This window comes from Hippocampus comes, unplaced genomic scaffold (genome assembly GCF_001891065.2).
Source record: "Hippocampus comes isolate QL1 unplaced genomic scaffold, H_comes_QL1_v1.1 scaffold132, whole genome shotgun sequence".
In the NCBI taxonomy this organism is placed as follows: Eukaryota; Metazoa; Chordata; class Actinopteri; order Syngnathiformes; family Syngnathidae; genus Hippocampus; species Hippocampus comes.
Window position 1 is genome coordinate 980,377 of NW_017805467.1, and position 21,503 is coordinate 1,001,879.

Below are 21,503 nucleotides of genomic sequence, written 5' to 3' on the forward strand. Positions count from 1 at the left end.
ATGCAACTTAGTCGGTCAAATCAATGTGGTCTAAAAATTTATTTAAAAAGCTATTAAACCAAAATGATCAAAACTTAAATAACCAACCTACGAATGTAAAAGCAGCATGAAGAAGCCGACCTTTCTTATTTTATGTATCGTGTTTGTATATCGTAATGGACAAACTAACTCACTTGCAAAGCCTGAACGTTTTTACTTAATTTTTCATTTCAGTGACTTGAAAATCGGCGCGTGTCTATTGTAACACTCGGTCAAGAAATGGAAGACTTGTGTTATTTTGAAGAAACAAAAAGAAAACCCTCCAAAAGAAACACTGCGTATAGTCTGGCGCCCACATTTTCCCAAGCTGAACCTCAACAGTGCAGTCGGCCGTGCTCCTCAAGCTCCCCAAGTGGAGCGAGACAGCAGAGTCGAGGTAGGCATAATATACTCAAAACGATGAGAAATCAACACCGCACAAATGTTTATTCCCATGAGTGTTCTACAAGGAGAAAATGTTTTTTACTGTCACTCATCCTCCAAATCTACTCTTACAAATGCTTGATGTAACAGTTTTATGAGGAATACAGTGCAGCTCCCATTTTCTACGAGGGATACATTCTAGACCACAGGTGTCAAACTCCGGTCCTTGAGGGGGCCACTACTTTGCATGTTTTAAATGTTTCCCTCCTCCAATACACCTGATCGAAATGATCAGGTCATCAGCAGATCCCACACGACAGGACCACTGCACTGGCCCACTGTAGCGCTGAGGAAACTCTGAAAATAGTCTAACATTGAGAAATGATATTAGTCGGTCAAATCAATGTGGTCTAAAAATTAATTTAAAAAGCTATTAAACTTTGGTTTAATGATCAAAACTTAAATAACCAACCTACGAATGTAAAAGCAGCATGAAGATGAATTACAATGAAGCAATGTCAAAACCAATAGTAAACCCTTAAAATCGATCCTGAAACACGTGGAGGAAATGCGGTGACTTGAAAATCGGCGTGTGTCTATTGTAACACTCAGTCAAGAAATGGAAGACTCGTGTTATTTTGAAGAAACAAAAAGAAAACCCTCCAAATGAGATGCAAAGCATACTTCCTGCAAGCTGTTTATTTGTCACACTTAGTTGGAAGTTTCATGTAAAACTGACCCAGGAAAACAAGGGGAATTAAATTGCTGCTTTTCGCAAGGGGGTGGCGAAAAGAGGACACAAGATACCAATTGACACACCACAAAAGAGCGAACTCATTGCCACAAGATGGCGGCATAGTGGTATACAGTATACTGTATATGTCTAAATGAAACTCCTCAACTCATTTCAACATATTTCCTTGCCAACAGCATACAAAAAGATTCTGTGAAGAACAAACGATAGGGAGCAACTTACACTTTTTCAGAATGCAAGCTACTTATACAGTAAAATGACCAAAAAGTCCAAATGATCAACCGACTTTATTTACGGTACTCATTTAATATTTAATTCAAAATATACTGTATTTACAATTCTTCATATGTACAATACTGCAATTAGTCGGTCAAATCAATGTGGTCTAAAAATTAATTTAAAAAGCTATTAAACTTTGGTTTAATGATCAAAACTTAAATAACCAACCTACGAATGTAAAAGCAGCATGAAGATGAATTACAATGAAGCAATGTCAAAACCAATAGTAAACCCTTAAAATCGATCCTGAAACACGTGGAGGAAATGCGGTGACTTGAAAATCGGCGTGTGTCTATTGTAACACTCAGTCAAGAAATGGAAGACTCGTGTTATTTTGAAGAAACAAAAAGAAAACCCTCCAAATGAGATGCAAAGCATACTTCCTGCAAGCTGTTTATTTGTCACACTTAGTTGGAAGTTTCATGTAAAACTGACCCAGGAAAACAAGGGGAATTAAATTGCTGCTTTTCGCAAGGGGGTGGCGAAAAGAGGACACAAGATACCAATTGACGCACCACAAAAGAGCGAACTCATTGCCACAAGATGGCGGCATAGTGGTATACAGTATACTATATATGTCTAAATGAAACTCCTCAACTCATTTCAACATATTTCCTTGCCAACAGCATACAAAAAGATTCTGTGAAGAACAAACGATAGGGAGCAACTTACACTTTTTCAGAATGCAAGTAAAATGACCAAAAAGTCCAAATGATCAACCGACTTTATTTACTCATTTAATATTTAATTCAAAATATACTGTATTTACAATTCTTCATATGTACAATACTGCATATATTTGCGTACCTTGCATAACTGCACGAATGCATGTCAAATCAAGTGACAAATTTCACAACGGATTATAGGCGGGAGTAAACTTTTTTGTTTTTTTAAATAAAAGCAATGTCAAAACCAATAGTAAACCCTTAAAATCGATCCTGAAACACGTGGAGGAAATGCGGTGACTTGAAAATCGGCGTGTGTCTATTGTAACACTCAGTCAAGAAATGGAAGACTCGTGTTATTTTGAAGAAACAAAAAGAAAACCCTCCAAATGAGATGCAAAGCATACTTCCTGCAAGCTGTTTATTTGTCACACTTAGTTGGAAGTTTCATGTAAAACTGACCCAGGAAAACAAGGGGAATTAAATTGCTGCTTTTCGCAAGGGGGTGGCGAAAAGAGGACACAAGATACCAATTGACACACCACAAAAGAGCGAACTCATTGCCACAAGATGGCGGCATAGTGGTATACAGTATACTGTATATGTCTAAATGAAACTCCTCAACTCATTTCAACATATTTCCTTGCCAACAGCATACAAAAAGATTCTGTGAAGAACAAACGATAGGGAGCAACTTACACTTTTTCAGAATGCAAGTAAAATGACCAAAAAGTCCAAATGATCAACCGACTTTATTTACTCATTTAATATTTAATTCAAAATATACTGTATTTACAATTCTTCATATGTACAATACTGCATATATTTGCGTACCTTGCATAACTGCACGAATGCATGTCAAATCAAGTGACAAATTTCACAACGGATTATAGGCGGGAGGAAACATTTTTGTTTTTTTTAAATAACTCATTTACTGCCATTGACAGGCAGAGATATCAACAGCGTAAAACTGGGAGGGCTGGCAGTGATTGAGTTCATGCCATGAAGCCTAACGACACTCACTTTGCGAGCTACTGATAGCTCACAATCGATTTAATGGGCAGCCATGAACTACACTTTAATGAGGGCACAAGCCCAATGGTAATCTTGTACCCGTGATCTCTTGGTTAATTGTTATTGCTCTGGTGAGTGATTTGTCTTTTGAGGGGCATCAAAATATCTTGACAACTTAAAAAAAAAGAAGGAATTACGAATTGGTTGCCTTGTTGAAATTTTCGGTGTCCTTTGTGTTGACAACACCACCACAAAACCAACTCAGTAACACCCACTGGAAAGTTAGAGAAAAGTAGCCCCGACACCGTTTTCACAGATCGACGGGAATTGTCATGAATATGTTAATCAGGACATATAAAAAAGTTTCAAGGACCATGTCCAACATGTATGTTATCCATTTAGGAGAAATTCAGGACTTGTAGAAGCAAACCCCGAAGGGGGAATTCTGATTAAACCCCAATCAGAAGCAGGAAGTAGCAAAGCATTTCAGGCATGCCAACTAATGTTTGCGGAGCGTGCTATCAAAGTTGGAGATCATTTTTAGACTTAATGATAAAGATGTGGTGAGGGCTTTCTGATCGCTGCTCGCAGTGTTATTGCTGACAGTTGTGTATTACAAATCATGAGGGCTGGGGGTAATATGGATTTGATAAGATATATTGTGATTGCTTACAACCATGTATTTTTTGTCAACTAATTTTCAGCCTTTCAAGGAAACTGAAGAAGGTCCATAATCGTCTAGTCATGAAGTATGGCGATGCAATATTTACGATGGTTTTCTGCCATAATTTTGTTTGTGGAATCAAAACAAAAAACAAAAAAAACCACACACACCGAAACAAATGTGGCTTGTTGTGCAGTATCTTTATATGGAAATGAAGCAATGGTTATAAATTACCATAGTTATCTTATATATGTAAATACGAAGTTATGGCTGGGAAGTGAACATATTAATGAACCACCTCTGTACACACAGTTTTAGAGTGTTTGAACAGGAACCGCAATGTCGGAACCGAAAAACTGAGCCACATCACTTTACTGCACTTTTTTTTTTTTTTTTTAACTATACCACACGACAAAGCATATACAGTAGTAAAAAGCTTTTCTTCCTGGTGTGATTGGGGAGGCTTGCAGATAGAATTGGAATCACATCTCCTTGTGATGCATAACATTTGATAGATTCAGCTACATTTTAACATAAAAAAAAATTGAATGAGGGCTCCAACTAACGATTATATTAAAAATTGCTTATGCTATTGATTATTTTGTTGATTAATCGATGAATGCGATTTTTAACAAACATGTTTTAATTTCCGTGCCTTTACTCAAAAACAGGACATTATTTCAAATTAACTAATTGATTATGAGTTCATGGCTGGATTAGTCATGTCAGAAAAGAGGCAAAAATGTTGATTATTATTTTCCAAAGTAAAAGTCAATGTTTTATTTTGATACAACACTGGTCTGCTTTCATGCAAAGCTCCATCAATTGGAGAACATTTACTGCTGTGAAGCTGAAATTCAGAGGATTTTGAGAATTTTAAATTTGAAAAAAATGATTTATACTTTCCCAAACAAATGATTGACTAATTTGAGAATCGTTGACTTGTCATTGAATGGCTTCAGTGTTGCACCTCTAGTTTAAAGCAAGCAGTTTTCGTCAATTATGTCAAATATGAATCTTGACCTCTGGGCTTACAGTGCTCTTAAATGGATGGTCACATAAATGTTGCACTCATACATCTTCATTGCATTTGATGAGCCAGTACCCATGGCCCTAACCTCATCCATAAATTCTGCAATCAAGCATAATGCTAAGTGTGTTTTTGAGGTCTGGCATTTGTCATACATCAGTGACGCCATACGCAAGTCACTTAGTCGAAACCTTTGAGGCAGATAAGCGAATGCACATGGCACAGCAAACTGAATAAATGGGACATTTATTGTGCGCTTCCATTGCTTTTATCCACAACTTCTCTGTTATTGGTCCTATTTCCTGTTTACACTTGAGTGCAGTTTCTGCTGCCTGTCAGGTTTTATTATCACTAATAATTGCAGCTTGCTCGTTTCCTGATCTTAAAAGAGATGGAATGGCAGACACAAGTTGAGTCACATCCCCCCCTCAGGGCTACATTTGAGACACAATAGACGTGTGCCTTGCCCCGGCCACCCACTCTACAAGTAAATAAGGAAGGATGATGGGAGGACGGGAACACCATAAAATTATACCCACATGGTGTTGATAAGACCGTTTTCCCATCGTGGCAAGTACCTCTAATGTCGATTTGAGGTGAACAATTGAGTAAGCCCTTTTGTGTGAATAGCTTTTATAGACAGTCAAAACACCAAATGCCTTGTGACATTCCACAGTTTGGAATCAGGCTACGTTTTTGCGGTCCAAATTTTACCTGGAAAATTAGACCATTTCCGCCTTTTCATTTTAAACTGACCCAATATGTGAGGACAGGCACCTTGCTGACACAATCGAAGCACTTTGAGGAGAAAATCGTACCGGTCATTGTTTTACTTGATAAATGCCTTCGATACCACCCCTACTCCTAACGCCCCAAACCTTCATCCCTCACCTCCTGTCTTCTCCTTCAGGCAGCCAGTCAACACGGCGGTGAGGAGTAAGCTGTCACCACGGCGTAGATCTTTCCCCCCCGGCACATCACGCTTCCTGTAACATCATCCTTCCAGGTTTTGATCACGGTCAGGGAAACGAGAGGGGGTCGAGAATAAGCAACGGGAGCTGGAGGGACTTGAACAATGCAAAGGATTGTGGTCCTTCATTTTTTTCCCCCCAGCTTCGGCAAAGACTTTTGCAACCCAATACGGGTTCAGACAATAATCGCATCCCCCTGGCCGACCAATCCGGTGCTATTTGCGGCCTTGTTTGGACCTCCTCTCTGCTATCTCGCTTTCTCTCCTAACAAGGTCACCTGGCGCACCTGAATATGTGGAACACCCTGCCACCGTGACAGAACTGGCGAGTCTTAGTTTTAAAACTGGTGATTAGCACATTGTTTGCTGCTAAAGGGTTTAAGGGACTAAAACAAAACTAAGAGCTACTCTATGACATTAATGATAAATTGTTAGCCTAATATCATAATTGCGTCTAATTGTAAGATATCTATTACGTTACTCGTACCACCGGCACATCTCTCTTCCTCATTTCCTCTGTCGTCAAAATGCTTGTTAGAGTCCAAAATCACTGATTGCCGAGGTCATCTCTTTCACTTTTCCGCTACATGCAAAGATGGCCTTTGGCATGAGAAAGGGGGCTCTTCAGACCACAACTGAAACATTAGCTCTACCAGGAAACTGTGTCTTTCAACTTTTAATCACGTTTCCGTGACAAGCTATGAGGAAGTACATGTAGTGAACGTCACACTTCTGGTTAAATTTGGTGTGTCAATATCATTAAAAAAAAAAAAAAGGAAGAAAAAAAAACTATCACTGTGTTTTATAAATGTGTTAAGCAATTGTGCAATGACAAAAAAATAGCTGCCTTTTTTTTTTTAATCAAAGAGCAGTTGGTCAGTTTACCTTTATGAATTATAAATGGTTTTAACAGTATGATTTTGTAGCGGTAGCAAGATATCATCGTGATTGTATGACAATAATCATACATTTATGACAATTGAAATAGCATCTCTTAATAATAAAGCTAATGGATATGTCTCTATTTTTTCAAAGTTGGAAAATTATGGGATTGTAATTTCTGATTTTCTACAGACGGACAAAATGTTCCATCATTGTTTTGTTTGTACATTGAGGTAAGATACAAGATGGGCAGGTTTGTATGTGCTGTGAATGTATGTGTATGTAATGATTTGGATTTGGGCCACAACTTCCAGTTGCAACTTTTAAACGAATCATAAATCTGTTATATTATCAGATTAGTTACCATTTACAATGACAAAATCCAGGAGGCTTGCATCTCTTAATAATAAAGCTAAATGTCTATTGTCAGTGACTGAATTTAAATGTGTGTATCGCTTTGTGGACAACAACTACTTTCTAGTTGTTTTTAGATTAATATCTATTACAATGTTTACACAGCATCTCGCAAAAAAATAAATGAATGTTTCATCCTTTACGATGTGCATTTTCACTGTTCCAACTCCAATCATGTAAATGTATGTGGAATGTTATTATTATTGTGTCTTGAAAATGTTATTTCATACAAAATAAATGACTTGAAATCCAACTTTATCTGTTATCTTTCCACTCATATTTAAAGGGAATAAGGGGAGCCTCTTCTATTGGCCATTCTCTTTAAATCTTGATATAAATAGACTTCCGACTCAAGGGGACTATGCTCTAAAGTGACACTGTTCTGGGGGGAAAAAAAAGGTGAAACAGCAGATGAGCCTTGTTTTTTCAAGCGTGGAAATGGAAAAAAAGGCAAACCCAGCATATCTGAGTGAGAGATTTCCGGTGCGTGATGCCAGTTTTTTCCTCTGTTTTCAGTATTATTAGCTTGACTTTTTCATACTTAGCGCATGTAACACATATTTAGTCCACACTTGATGCTGTAATGCAGGCATAATGTGATGAGAAAAGTTTTCCACCCTTTTGTGTTACAAGTCAGCAGACATCTATGTTCCCTCTCTAGCTCTTCATTGTTTTGTTTTGATAAAAAAAGCAGCGGCTTCCTCTATGCTGCGATTACAGCTGGACTGTACCAGCATGCTGGAGCTAAGGGTTACTAAGCCACCTGCATGCAAGTGCGTCAATGTGTCATGTGCGACTTGTTTCCTCACATTGTGCTGCTGCTCGCTGGCAGCATCCTCAATGCGAATCATTGGACACTTCATCCCCCAGGAGACTAAAAGTGAGTTACGGAAAAGCCAAAACGAGCGATATTACGCTTTATAAATGTATAAATACCCATCTACTATTTACAAATGTGACTTTGCACTTACGTAACCGCTGGCATTGATGTATACAGCCGTTGTGAAAGTGCTGTATAAATAAAGATCTGTTATATTGGACATTATTAAACTCAGAGCAGTCTAAGCACACGCTATGCTTGACATTGCAGAAGCAGAAATTTTGTTAAAATTTAGCAGATGATTTAGTCGGCCGTGCATGTGAAGTGGGCAAGTATAAGCCTCCTTGGACCATGATTGAGCATCTGTGTGGGACAACTCCACCCCCAATAGTTCTGCCTCCCGGTTAGTAGGGTGATATGACAATATTTTTGAAATGATGCTAATCATTTGTTCAATTAATTGATTTCTACAGTGATTCAGGAGGACTGTCACATGCTGTTCTCATATTTATGGATGCCATACAATGATTTCCACCACACACGTCCGCAGTGTGCCAAATCGGTCTGCCTGCGGCTCGATCAAATCCACCATAATCGTGTTATACCACCCACACCACCACTTAGACTTGCCTTTTGCAAGTCAAAATCTAGTCTAATCTTTGTTTTCAAATTGACAGAAGCGATGGCAGCTCTGTGTGCCAGAACGCCCAGCAAGGCATAGCACGGTCCACCAAATTTATAAACACGCTAAACTAGACCCTGGCATGGAAATTAAGTTGTGTCCTTTTTTACCCCAAGCGCGGTCTACTTTCTGTCACTAAATTGTCAGATGCGCCGGGGGCGAGGCAGCTCTGTCCGTCGGAATGCCAAGCGAGGCGCAATGCGGTCCCAAACATGGTTAACTAAACATGCCCCGGCACAAAAATGAAGATGAAGAAGTGTAATCGACATGAAAATGAGAATCCTGGAAAGGCCAGGCTTGATTTTTCCAAAATGAAGAGATTGTTAAGTCAAGGCTAAAGCTTTGAGAAAGACGAGACGGTCGTTAGATAAAAGTTTTTCTGTGCAACTCAGTGAAAGTAATGTGGCTTGTTCCTCAAGACAAACAAATTTCCAACAATTTTTGGGTCTCATCCATCTTCTGGTCAGTAGCAGCCCACTGAGCTGTTTTTATCAGTAAGTTAAGCAGCCATGTGCGGTGCTGATAACGGGTGACGCCAGCCAGAAGAGGAGAGCATTTCAGGGCGCCTCTCCTGTGAACCTCCGGTTTCCTCTTGCCCAGTCCCGAGAGATGGATCCAAGTGACCCCACCATTGCTTCCAACAATGCTGTTACACTGTTGTTGACACTTTAAAGGCATGCTTGGTAGTTTGGGTGGGCACAGCAAATAAAGAAAATGTCAGTAAGAAAATGGACAGTGACGATAACAGTTAGCAATTTTACAAACCATCATAGTTCATTATTCCACTCGAAGAGAACCTCTTAGGATATCACTGATTTGATAGTGTGCCCTTTCAAGAATGTCATTCCAAATGTCACCATGAGCCTTTTGCGTGAATGTTAGTATGTACACTAGAGTGAGTTAGCATGTTTTGCTGGACACAGAGTCATTCCACAGTTCTATTGCGCTGTTGACTCGTGAACAGGAATGAAAATCAGTGCCACAGTTGGCGAATGCATCGGCTTACCAAATGACAACTTTTCCACTCTTATTTACATTTCTGTCTCAAGCTACAGTTGGGTTGATGTAACCTTGAGGTAGTTTAATCAGTCGCCACGTGTTTTCACACCAGCTGATTTTGTAACGGCTTTATCCTTGTTAGATTAGGCCTGTTTGGCACACAAGGCCACCCAGGCGATGGGTGCAGACACTTATTCAACTTCGTAAGGCAATCGCTGATGAAGGTACGGTCTGGGTCTGGTATAGGCGTTTGCTGATGTTTGCTGATGCGTATTCCCCTTTGGGGCCTAATTGCTGGGCGAGGGGCTGAATGCAAAACCACCTCCAGCGGGGGCCGCGGTGGAGTGGTGGTTGTGTTGGCCTTTTGGATAAGAGGCAGGTGCCTTTGTTCTTGCTGCCTTGTCAGAGAAGAACATCCTCACTTGATGGCTGAGTGGAAAAGGTAAGTGTGGAGGGGGTCGCTATCCCCGCAAGCATGTCCCGCCTCCTCAACAGTAAATTCCTTCATGGTGACAGTGAGCCTTGAGCGCAAGACACTTGACAGACCCCCGGTAATCCCCTCCGGTGGGTTTATCTCAACAAAAGGATCAGGGCAACCTTCCTGTGGGCTAAAAGACGGAAATTTCCACTTTGTATTAACAGCCTGTTTTTCTTTCATCGCTGCTCACCTTGACAGCTTCCTTGTTCTTGTAAAAACTAAAACAAACGATAGAAAGGTACAGCTGATGTAGAAGTGGCAAGGCAGGAAACAAAAATGTAATCAACTTAGTTATTCCACCTAATTTATGACTTAGCAACTTTTCTCTTGGTCACATCCATGCTTGTCCATGCTAAGGTCAGTTTCGTCAGACAAGGACGTTGTTCACTAATTATTAACCCAATGCGCTTGTGTCTTACTTCCAACCTGGAACTGCTCACCGTTCAATCACATCACACATATACACAAACAACAATACACACCGCCAATGAAGAGTTTTCAATTAATCCAACATGCAAGTGTTGAGAATGTGAGATTCTGAAGAAATCCCATGTGATCCCAGGGACGAACATGCAAACTCCACACAAACCTAGATTCAAACCTAGAACCTCTCACCTGTGAGACACTACTCATACTCCTTGCTGACATAACTTGTCCATCGATATGATTATTAGGACCACTGCGGTCCTTTAACAAAATGCCCTTGTCAGCCGTGATTTGCCTAAACGCACACAGGAATTGGTCCAACAGAATATTATAATGCCTGGAAAGTAGAAGCAGGTAAATATGCATTTTTATTTCCTATAAACTTCAGCTAGGTTCACGTGGGACAACATTATCTGATCGAGGAAGGCCTTGATTTTCTATCAATTAAACTAAAAATAACCTCCTGCACCTGTTGGAAGCCACTCTCATGTGTGCGGGCTGTAAAAGCAGCACAAAGAGCAAAGAGGTGCCCAAATGCCTCATGGAGGTGAGAAAAGCTGCACTGTGTGTGTGCTGCCATGTAACCTCTTCATGAGGAGACTAGAGTTAGATCAAGTGTGGCTGCGGGCCGTCGGTGATGAACAATGTTTTGCCGCTCTGCAGCTGCAGTTGTTCGGGGGGCGGGGGAGGGAAAAAATTGCAAACGGGAAAAAGCAGCGTCGGCAGGCAACAGGATGCACATGGCCCTGAGAAGGATAACTTGTTGGGTTCAGGAAATGGAGAGAAGGAGAGGAAGGGGGCCGTTTGGATCACAGCTGTGTTCAGATTGAGAAAATTCCTGTTTTGAAGCACACAGAGGCATGTTGCTGTCCTTTCTCAAAATTGACAAAGCGGCGGAAGAGCACAGTTGGTCCCAGCATTGTGCTTGCCATTGTGTTCGCTTGGAAATGGAAAATGGGGAGCCGTCGCTCAGTTATTCAGTCCACGGGATTGACAGAAATATTCAGCTATAGCTTTTGAGGAGTGACAAAATCAATCTTGGGCTTGACTTGTCCTTCCAAATGCATTATTTCTGAGAAACATTTGGGGATGACCTTTTATATTTATATATATATACTCTCTCTCTCTCTCTCTCTCTCTCTCTCTCTCTCTCTCTACACACGTGTGTATGTGTGTGTGTGTGTGTATTTTTTTTCCTCACAACACACCCTCTGTTTTCTTAAATTAATCAAGAGGCCACTCAAGAGTGTGGTCGGGGCCGCATGTGGCCCACGGGCCGCCAGTTGCTGACGTATGCGTGTATAAGCCTTAGTCACACAGTGACCGAGGTAAGCATAAAAGCTTTTGGAGTTTGCACAGTCACTGATCATTAACAACAGGACCTCTTGCTGATGTCACAGCACGTTGTTCACTCCATATTGATTAATAAGATAAGAAAACCTTTATTTGTCTCACAATGGAGAAATTTCCAATTTACAGCAGCAAATTATGAAAGCGAGAAAGTAGAAGACAAAAAGTATGTAAATAAATATAAATATAAATATAAGCATCGTAAAAATAGGTGAGTGGGGGTGAGTCCAGTATAATAATAGTTCAGTCAGTCATTGTGGCATGTTGAATGGAAATTCCATCCCAAATGTGACCTCCAACTAAGTCGTTCTTCTGTGATCTTTATTAGTTACTTTTATTTTTAAAAAATATGAGCGAATGTTCACAACAGACCATATTTGATCAACATACTGTAAGTAAGCCAACACTGACCTTCCAGAGGACTACTAAAATCTGCTTTATTAGAAATATACACTGCTCAGTTATTGAACGGTACAGGCAATTTTAAGTCACATTTGATAAGATACTAAGTTGTTCTACAAGTGTAAAAAGAAGTCAACTGCTTTATAATGAAGCTATAAAAGTAAAGGTAGGTTGTTATCCCTTTGCTGACAAGATGCATAGCATTTAAGGAGATGTGAAGTAAAGTTTACAAAGGGCGAGACAACCTAGCTTTAAAAAAAAAAAAGTTTTTGTAACAATTCTAACTGTCAGGCGAAGATTTAACCATTTGGGAACATGACTCTGGCTATGGGCCTACAAATGGCCTGAGCCACGTGGCCAGTTGATTCAGCCCATCGAATCCAGTAGATCAGTGGTTCTTCACCTTCAAGATACCGAACCCAACCAATTAATATGCACATTCACCGAACCCTTCATTAGTGAAAAAAAAATTCAAGGTATAAAAAACGCATTTATTAAAAACAGAAAAAGTAATTAAAATTTCAAGAGATAAGTATACTTTTTTTTCTGCACGACAGTCACACGTTGACTACTGAGAGAACTGAATTTCCCGCAGCACTGATTGAACAAGCAACGGATGCGATCATCTGCAGCCAGCGATGGCCAATCAGGCGTGTCATAACTAATTGACAAGTTAAGTCGGGTGTGTCTTACCCTCCATGGCAGAGGCTCCTTTGATTGAACCACTGCAGTAGATGACTGAACCACTGCCTTCATTATAACTTTCATTCAAAGGTGACATAGATGTCAAGCGCAGTATGGCGCACTCATCATGATGCAGCGAAGACTTTGGTATTAAAAAATGTAAAGAAAGTCAGAACTAAAGCAAAACATATATTGTAGGGATGAAGAAATTAAGTTTGCAGACAAATGAAAAAGACTATCATTGTTGTTCCGATTATATACGAAGAAAACGAATGAAACGGTGAAGTGGTGGAGTCTGTGCAGTGCACCGGTTGGGTGGGCTCTTTTTTGTGACGTAGCAATGTGCGCGCCGCGGGTACGTGTTGAAAAGCGCAAGCCGGTGTGGGAGTGAGCGGAGACCGCAGCTGCACGGTGCACAAGGACGTCTCTTTTTTCCCTTGATTTGTGTGTGTCTGTTTGTCTGTTTGCAATAAGTTGCAAGAAGCTGACTTTTCATGTAAAGGATTCTTTTACAGTCTTGCCCCCAAAGCGTTCAGCGTCCTCACGGTTCGACTTTTCTCCGCTGATCTATATCAACAGTTAATTGCTTCGTTTTATCACATCAACCTCAACAGCTCCACAGACCTGACCGAAGCACAATGTAAGTGTTATTTTAATCGTTTCCTTTTCTGACCTTCGTTCCCACAGTTACGGCTGTATGCATAACTGAACAATGTCGTTCATTATTATTAAATGAATTCACCCTTCCACAAGTTACAGATTTTTTTTCGTACTTTAAAATCGTCATTTGTAAAAGTTTTCCACAATTTGTGAATGTGATAGGCTACAATTAATACTGATGACGGGAATTCGTAAATACCATGGAGTGAGTTTCAGAAATTGTAAAAGCCCAGTTGCACTGGATTATCTCGATCAGCAACTGTATTAAAATCAAGTTGTTTTGGGGGGCCCTAAATAGAGACTTGAAAACAAGAGTTAAGGTCTCACGTGGAAGTGTCTTTGGAGAGTGCAAAGAGCCCCGGCATGAAATGATGGAAATGTGACAATTAGTGGGCTTTATTTCACTTTGCAAGTGCCACAGCTCCTCACATTTTTCTCCAAGTGATACCATACTAATGAACAAATGTCACTCGATTACACCCTACTGCCCAACATCTTTGGGGATGGGGGGGAATAGACTGTGTGCAAAAAAATGGTACAGTACATAAAATTTATATTAAATATTCTTTCCGCACACAAGTTCTTTGGTTTGCCAGCTCCACAAAGGAGGAAGTATATTTTTTAGAATAAAATGTGGGAACATCTTATGGCCATAAAGCCTTTTTCGTTATTTTCAATGCACACTACATTTCTGCTACGTAAGGTAATTTTGACAGTTTAATGTAGTCTATTCACTACTGAGTTTCCTTTGGGTGCCACTATAGTAACATTCAAAAACAGAGATTTGAATATTTTCTATCCAAATTTAAAACATAAATAAATAAGCGACCAGATTTCTGACCTCTGCCCACCAGTTTGTTGGTGTTTACTTCATGTTTCTGTTGTATTGACCTCTCGCAATGAAAAATTGAGAGGAAAATAATTCAGCACGTTTTTTTGCTCGGCTTATGCCAGTATCCGTCCATCCATTTTCAGTACCACTCATCCTGCATTTAATCTGAAGTAAGGCAAGGGAACTACTACACATCACTCCTATGTCAAACTCCTTCACACTATACGGATAATTATAGTGCATATAAACCGGGTGAATTTAAATGTGATCGCATTCCAGAATATGATTTCCCATTGATAGCGATTACATTATAATATTTTGTTCCAGAGTCCTGTGCAGTTTGTGTTTTAAATAGAATTTTATGTTTTTAGTGGTGGTTAGCACATCTGTCTCACAGCCAAATTTTGCTCAGGATGTCATGTGTGGAGATTGCAAGTTCTCCCTGTGTTAGGATGTTGTTTTTTCTTGTTTTTTTTCTCCCAGCAGTCCGGCTTTCTTCCACATTGCGAAAACATGCTTGGTAGGTCAATTGAAGACTCTAAATTGCCTTAGTGTTATGAATTTAATTCATGATTCACCTAATTGTGCCTTGGAAATGACTGGTATCCTTGAACTCACATCTACGGTTACGATTTATATACAGCTCACCTGGTATGCTGGCGATAAGTTGCTTTTTCAGTTCTATTTTTTATCATTACAGCTTTCCTCTGTGGCTTTCCTCCATTGTGAAGCCCTTCGAACTTGCATTTGGGAAAAAAAGTTTGCTGAAAAGCAAAGGAAAAGGCAAAAATATACATACATTGAAAAGCAATTCTCCTTTTCGTCCACATTGTAGTTATCATTTCCCTCGTTATGATTGTGAACCTATATGTGTTCCGTTGACTCACATTATGCAGACAGGGATGGAGCCCTGCCGTGAACAGCAAATGTTTGCAAGTAATGGACACCTGCCCTAAAAAGCCACAAAATGGTGGTAAAGCACTGTATTGTGGCAAAATGAAACTCCTCAATTCACTACACCTTACTTCTTGAGGTCAAGATACCACCAGATAGCTTGCTCAGTGGAAAAGCCATAAAATTACAGTGTGCTGAATTCAACTGTATTGCTTTGTCTTCCCTTTGTCTTGACCAGGATGAACAACAGAGATCGCTGGAAGGTGTACAAAAGGGTGGCTGTCATGTTCTGCCTGGCAGTGGTGGCTCTGACTGTGGTCCAGAGAGGAAGCATTAACATGGGGGCTCCGTTCCAACTCGACAGGCAGGCTCGCATGGATGCTTCGGAGGGAGTGGACTCTGTAGCTTTACACTCTTCTCAGAGAATAAAAAGTTTTTGGAAGGAGAGCAAACGCCAGCCACTCCTGCCTGGTCGGTCAACCACCCAGGAACCCCGTGTCACTGAAGAAAACAGCGCCACAACCTGGGACGTAACCAGCTCCAACTGTAGCGCCAATCTCAGTCTCTCAGGCCAGGATTGGTTTCGGGGACTGGAGGATAACTTCAAGCAGTTCATGCTTTACCGGCACTGTCGCTACTTCCCAATGCTTCTCAACCACCCCGAGAAGTGCGCGGGGGAAATATATTTACTCATGGTGATCAAGTCAGTGGCTACCCAGCATGACCGTAGAGAAGTCATTCGGAAAACCTGGGGGAAGGAGCGAGTGTTGAATGGCAAGAGGATAAAGACGCTTTTCCTTCTCGGTCAACCGTCCAACCGTGCCGAAAGGGCAAACCATCAGAGGCTTGTGGAGTATGAGAACCACATCTATGGTGATATCCTCCAGTGGGGCTTCTTGGATAGCTTCTTCAATCTCACACTGAAAGAGACCCATTTCCTCAAATGGTTCCACACCTACTGCCCAAACGTTCACTACATCTTCAAGGGAGACGACGATGTCTTTGTCAACGTGGAGAACATTTTGGAGTTTCTGGACAGCACGAGCCATGCGAGGAATCTCTTTGTAGGCGATGTGATTTTTAAGGCGAGGCCAATCCGTAAAAAGGAAAATAAGTACTACATCCCACAAGCTCTTTACAACAAGACCCATTACCCTCCGTATGCGGGTGGAGGGGGGTTTCTGATGGATAGAACTGTGGCGCGGAGGCTTCACTGGGTAGCAGACACCCTGGAGTTGTACCCCATTGATGATGTCTTCTTGGGTATGTGCCTCGAGGTCCTTCAGGTCGCTCCGATCAAACACAACGCCTTTAAGACGTTTGGCCTTGTGAAAAACAAAAGCAGCAAGTTGAATAAAGAACCTTGTTTCTTTCGCAGCATGATTGTTGTTCACAAACTGCTCCCAACGGAACTCAGACACATGTGGAATCTGGTCAACAGTGACCTGGTCTGCTCGCAAAAAGTCGAGATCCTATAGCTTGGCGAGGACGAGGAATGGACAGCGCTGAGACGCCAGCTGAATCTTGATGTTTGCTGAAACAGTCAAAGGCAAGCATTGCGTACTCTCCTTTCTGTGGAGAGAGGCTGTGACAGCATTTGTTAGTTCCGCGCTTATAAAGTCACGCAAATTATCGAGTGGGAAATGTGGGTATTTATAAGGCAGTTCAATGACCTGCTGTTGAATAAATCATTTGCAGCATATTGTACTTCTTTCACTGGTCTCTTAAGTAGAAGACAATGGCTGACTGTTGAGAAACCCATCAATGTGAATAAGAGTTATTATTGGTCAACACAGATTTGAATGTTTCTGCCTGCCCAAAAGAATTAATAATTGTTAAAGTTGTCTTCTTTTTTTTTTTTTTTTTTGATCTTAAAGGCTAAAATGACAGTTGTCAATATTTAGCCTCCCTGCCCCTAGAGGCCAGTGTCTGCAAGCCATCAATGCACAGCCATTGTGCATTTTTGTGTACGAAATATTTCACATTCCTTTACTTTGACCAGTATATGTGTGCCAAAAAGGCTTAAACAATTAAAAATTAAGAGAATGACTCTCTACCCCGGTGAGCCAGACTCTATTCAATTGCCATTATTCAAGGTGAACATCTGGACATGCATGCCGTTGCGACTTCCAGCTTGTCCCATCAGGGGTCGCCACGGCATGTTACTCAATCACATGATTTGCATAGCACAGTTTTTTTGGGGCGGCTTGATTTTTTTTTTTTTTTTTTTTTTAAATTTAAATATCAGATGTCCTTCTTTGAAGCAAACCATTCATTCTTTAACAGGGCTTGCTTGCGACTGTGGCTGGGAATCAAAACCAGGGCAGATCAATGAAAGGCAGCAGCATATACCACTACAATACCAGTGCTTTGTTTAGACATAGATCAACTTTTCAATCCATTCTTTGTATTGCAGCGGTCCTTGCACTTGGCAAAGAATATTGCCGAAGTGAAGTGGACATCTGCTACTCCATAGTAGATAGTACTGGAAATGTTAACATTAAAAAAAAAATAATAATTGCTAAGATGTGGACTGCCCATATCATTGAATGTGCTGATATACTTGACATGATATTGATAGGTTTACGTTATGACCCTGTACTCAAACTATTACTGGTACGAATATGCAACACGTTAATTTAAGAGTCCTGTCATTGACAAATGGGTGTTAAATGTGGGGTTGATATTTAATTTAAAGCATGGAATCCGTGATAACTGTGTTGGGAGTGGATGTTAATTAAGCAATGTTTGATATGTGAATTTGAAGGTGTAAATAAATGTCCTGTTTTGGTCCAAGCATAATTTTTCCTTGTAATTCTGTCCTCGATCAGTCTTCGCCGTTATCAACATGCATGATCTTTTATATACAGGAGGTCATCCAACAATAGTGTCCAATGTTTGAGCAGTCACACAACCACTGTCACTGGTCAACCGTGCATATTTTATCTGCATCATCCCACATGGCATGAAATCGCGGCACCCTCAGTTTGTTTTTTGTTTTTTTTACAACACAAAGGCAAGACCACTGTTTGTGATGAACTTTAATCATATTTTGGAATTTACCAAAAACTCATGACATGATTTTAAAATCTTTTTTTCTTTCCCCCCATTTTAAGTATCTTAAATAAAGCTGCAAAGCGTTAGCAAAAAAATATATATTTTTAGAGCATAGTTTATTTTACAACACACGGTAGTAGTAATGGATACATTTTAAAAGACTTGGCTTATTGTCGTCTTCACAGTCATGCATCATGACAGTACAATGAAGTTCTCCATCAATAGCAGACTGCGTGGCAATTCTCATCACAGAGGCGCAGTTTACAGAGGTTCATCTCGTTCCACTGTCATCTATGTCCAACATAACGCACATCTATTGAAACACATCTCTTAATCTTAGACCTCATAGTTCCTCCTGGATCTGAATTCAGAACCCCCACTATTCACGGAGGAATCGTTGAAGCCCCATCATTTCATCCCAGTGAAATGTTTAGAACTGCCTACATTATAAATTCAACAGGCGGCCCGGTAGTCCAGTGCTTAGTACGTCGACTTCACAGTGCAGAGGTGCCGATTCCAGCTCCGGCCTCCCTGTGTGGAGTTTGCATGTTCTCCCCGTGCCTGTGTGGGTTTTGTCCGGGTACTCCGGTTTCCTCCCACATTCCAAAAACATGCATGGCAGGCTGATTGAACACTCTAAATTGTCCCTAGTGTGGGTGTGGATGGTTGTTCGTCTCTGTGCGCCCGGCGATTGGCTGGCGACTGATTCAGGGTGTCCCCCGCCTACTTCCCAAAGACAGCTGGGATAGGCTCCAGCACCCCCCGCGACCCTAGTGAGGATAAAGCGGTTCGGAAAATGAATGAATGAATGAATGAATAAATAACACAATCCATTGGCGATACAACAAACTGTGAGCTCAAAACACGTGTTAATTCTTGTGCATTTATAAATAAATTGGGAAAAATTGGGGGGCGGGGGGGGATGCTCTAACAACCCAGACGACATTTAGCTCCTCCCTAACACAGGTAAATTGGGAAAAATTGGGGGGGGGGGATGCTCTAGCAACCCAGACGACATTTAGCTCCTCCCTAACACAGTTAGTCTGTCAGTCGAGATGTATCACATACTGATTTTTTTTTTCTCTGATGGAAACGGCATTTAGATTTTATTGTTAGCAGCTTTGTGGCTGGTAAAATGCACGATATCAATCACTGGCCAAATTGCACTGTCATCCAGGGTAAATTTCCCACTCAAGTGACACCAATCCACTCAAACTGGGTACACACCCTGTTTCCCAAAGTAGCCTGCTGTTCAACAGCATATTTGTTGACACGAATCGGTGGAGTCTTTTGATGTCAGTCTGGTTAATAGGTTGGCTGGAGGGCACCTCAGTCTTTCACGCAACAGCTCGATCTTGCCTCAAAGGCCCCAAGAAGAATAAGTTTGTTGGCACAAGGAGAGATGAGAATGTTAAATGCTTGACTTAAAATTAAAAAGAGCATTGCTTATGGTCAGAGCTGTTGTCTGCATCAATTCATTCTCTAAAATAGGGAACATTAAATAGTCTTTGTAGCGCATTCAATTAAATGTAAGTTGAAAGGATGAGCAAATCAGTGTATTCTGTTTATACAGTATTTACATTTTATGTAACTTCAGAACATCATTCGAATTGGGGTTTTTAATTTCGACAGGTGCCATTTTGTCTGCTGCAAAATTTTTCACATTTTTCAAGATGCTACAAAATGCTTGTGTGGGATGAGGACTTCTTGGAATCCTTCCACACGAGAAATCAGTCATGAACCAGCTGGCTCTTTCTGTTGAATCGTTGAAAAACACAGGGACCGGTTCCTGATTGGCAGCCAAATTTCTGGCTCCTCTCATCTCTGACTCGCCATTTCTTAAACCAACAGTGTCATTGAGAGGAGTAAAAAAAAAAATTACAACTGGTTAATGACGCATGTTGAACCTTCATTTTCCCATTACTGTCTCCACGACTGTCGTTGCGATGTTGCCACCTCATGCAATGGCAATTCATATATTGAATTGCCGCAAAAATAGTAGCCAAGACTGGTAGAACCCCACTTGCTGTGTGAGGGTTGCACAATTTAGTGGATCCTGCCAGGCGGTGTGGTGAGTTGCCCTGTCAAGTGGAGGTTGTGTGGCTGTTTGGGGCAAATGGAAATGTGGCAATATACCGGTATGTGAATGCATATACATATTAATGCATATCCTTTATCATGTTTTTTTTAAATAGCTGTTTATTACACATTTTTTGGTCACAAAGTGAAGCAACAAAACAAATGAGGGGCCAAAATATATATTTTTTTAGACTTAAAGAACCAAATAATACCAGTCACTATTCCATTCAAAAATGGAGGTCTAAAAAAAAAAATGCTATTATGGCCCCCATTTTCCGGACCCTCACTAGGGTCGCGGGGGAGGGGGGGGGGTGCTGGAGCCTATCCCAGCTGTCTTCGGGCAGTAGGCGGGGGACACTCTGAACCGGTTGCCAACCAATCGCAGGGCACACAGAGACAAACAACCACCCACGCTCACACTCACGCCTAGGGACAATTTCAAGTGTTCAATCAGCCGGCCATGCATGTTTTTGGAATGCGGAAGGAAACCGGAGTACCCGGAGAAAACCCACGCAGGCATGGGGAGAACATGCTATCTCCACACAGGAAGGCCGGAGCTGGGATCGAACCCACGAGATTGTGAGGTGAACGCGCTAACCACTCGACCATTGGGAAAAATGTCAGCCTTTCGAGCTGCTTTGTCTTGTTAATCTCTAATTTTCCCTAATAATCGAAAAATCTATCGCAAATAACATCTAATAAAGCATGTACTCTAAAAACAGGCATCATAAGAGAGTTGGAGCACTTCACACTTAGCATCAAACAGATATTGGGGAATGGTGAGCTAAATATGGATTTAGAAATGCAATTTAGCTTTGCGAAAACATGTTGCAGGTATCTCATTGAGATGTCATGGTTATTTCAAAATTACAGTAGTATGTACTCGATGCATGGGAAGTACTGTGCTGAACTACATATTGAGAGCACTCAGCTATTGTTTGACTACCCCCTGGTGGACAAAGAGTTGACATGAATAATACAAGAAGCGACAAACATCACGTTAGTATTTCTCGCCATTCAGTACAATTTTTCACCCTGCGATGTCTTATGTCATTCGCTATTGGCT

The 21,503-nt window shown here is 40.9% G+C and overlaps 1 protein-coding gene and 1 long non-coding RNA gene across 2 annotated transcripts; both read left to right on the forward strand.

Moving 5' to 3' along the window:
* The first annotated feature begins 306 nt into the window (after positions 1–306).
* On the forward strand, positions 307–7,327 carry LOC109518944 (uncharacterized). The gene is made up of 2 exons (XR_002168846.1): positions 307–415; positions 5,719–7,327. It is a non-coding gene; the product is annotated as an uncharacterized LOC109518944 (long non-coding RNA).
* Positions 7,328–12,954: 5,627 nt separating this feature from the next.
* b3gnt7 (UDP-GlcNAc:betaGal beta-1,3-N-acetylglucosaminyltransferase 7) lies at positions 12,955–18,103 on the forward strand. Its single transcript, XM_019875509.1, has 2 exons — positions 12,955–13,555; positions 15,540–18,103. Coding segments are annotated over exons 1-2 (1,242 nt in total). The 5' UTR covers positions 12,955–13,553; the 3' UTR covers positions 16,780–18,103.
* Positions 18,104–21,503: the final 3,400 nt, after the last annotated feature.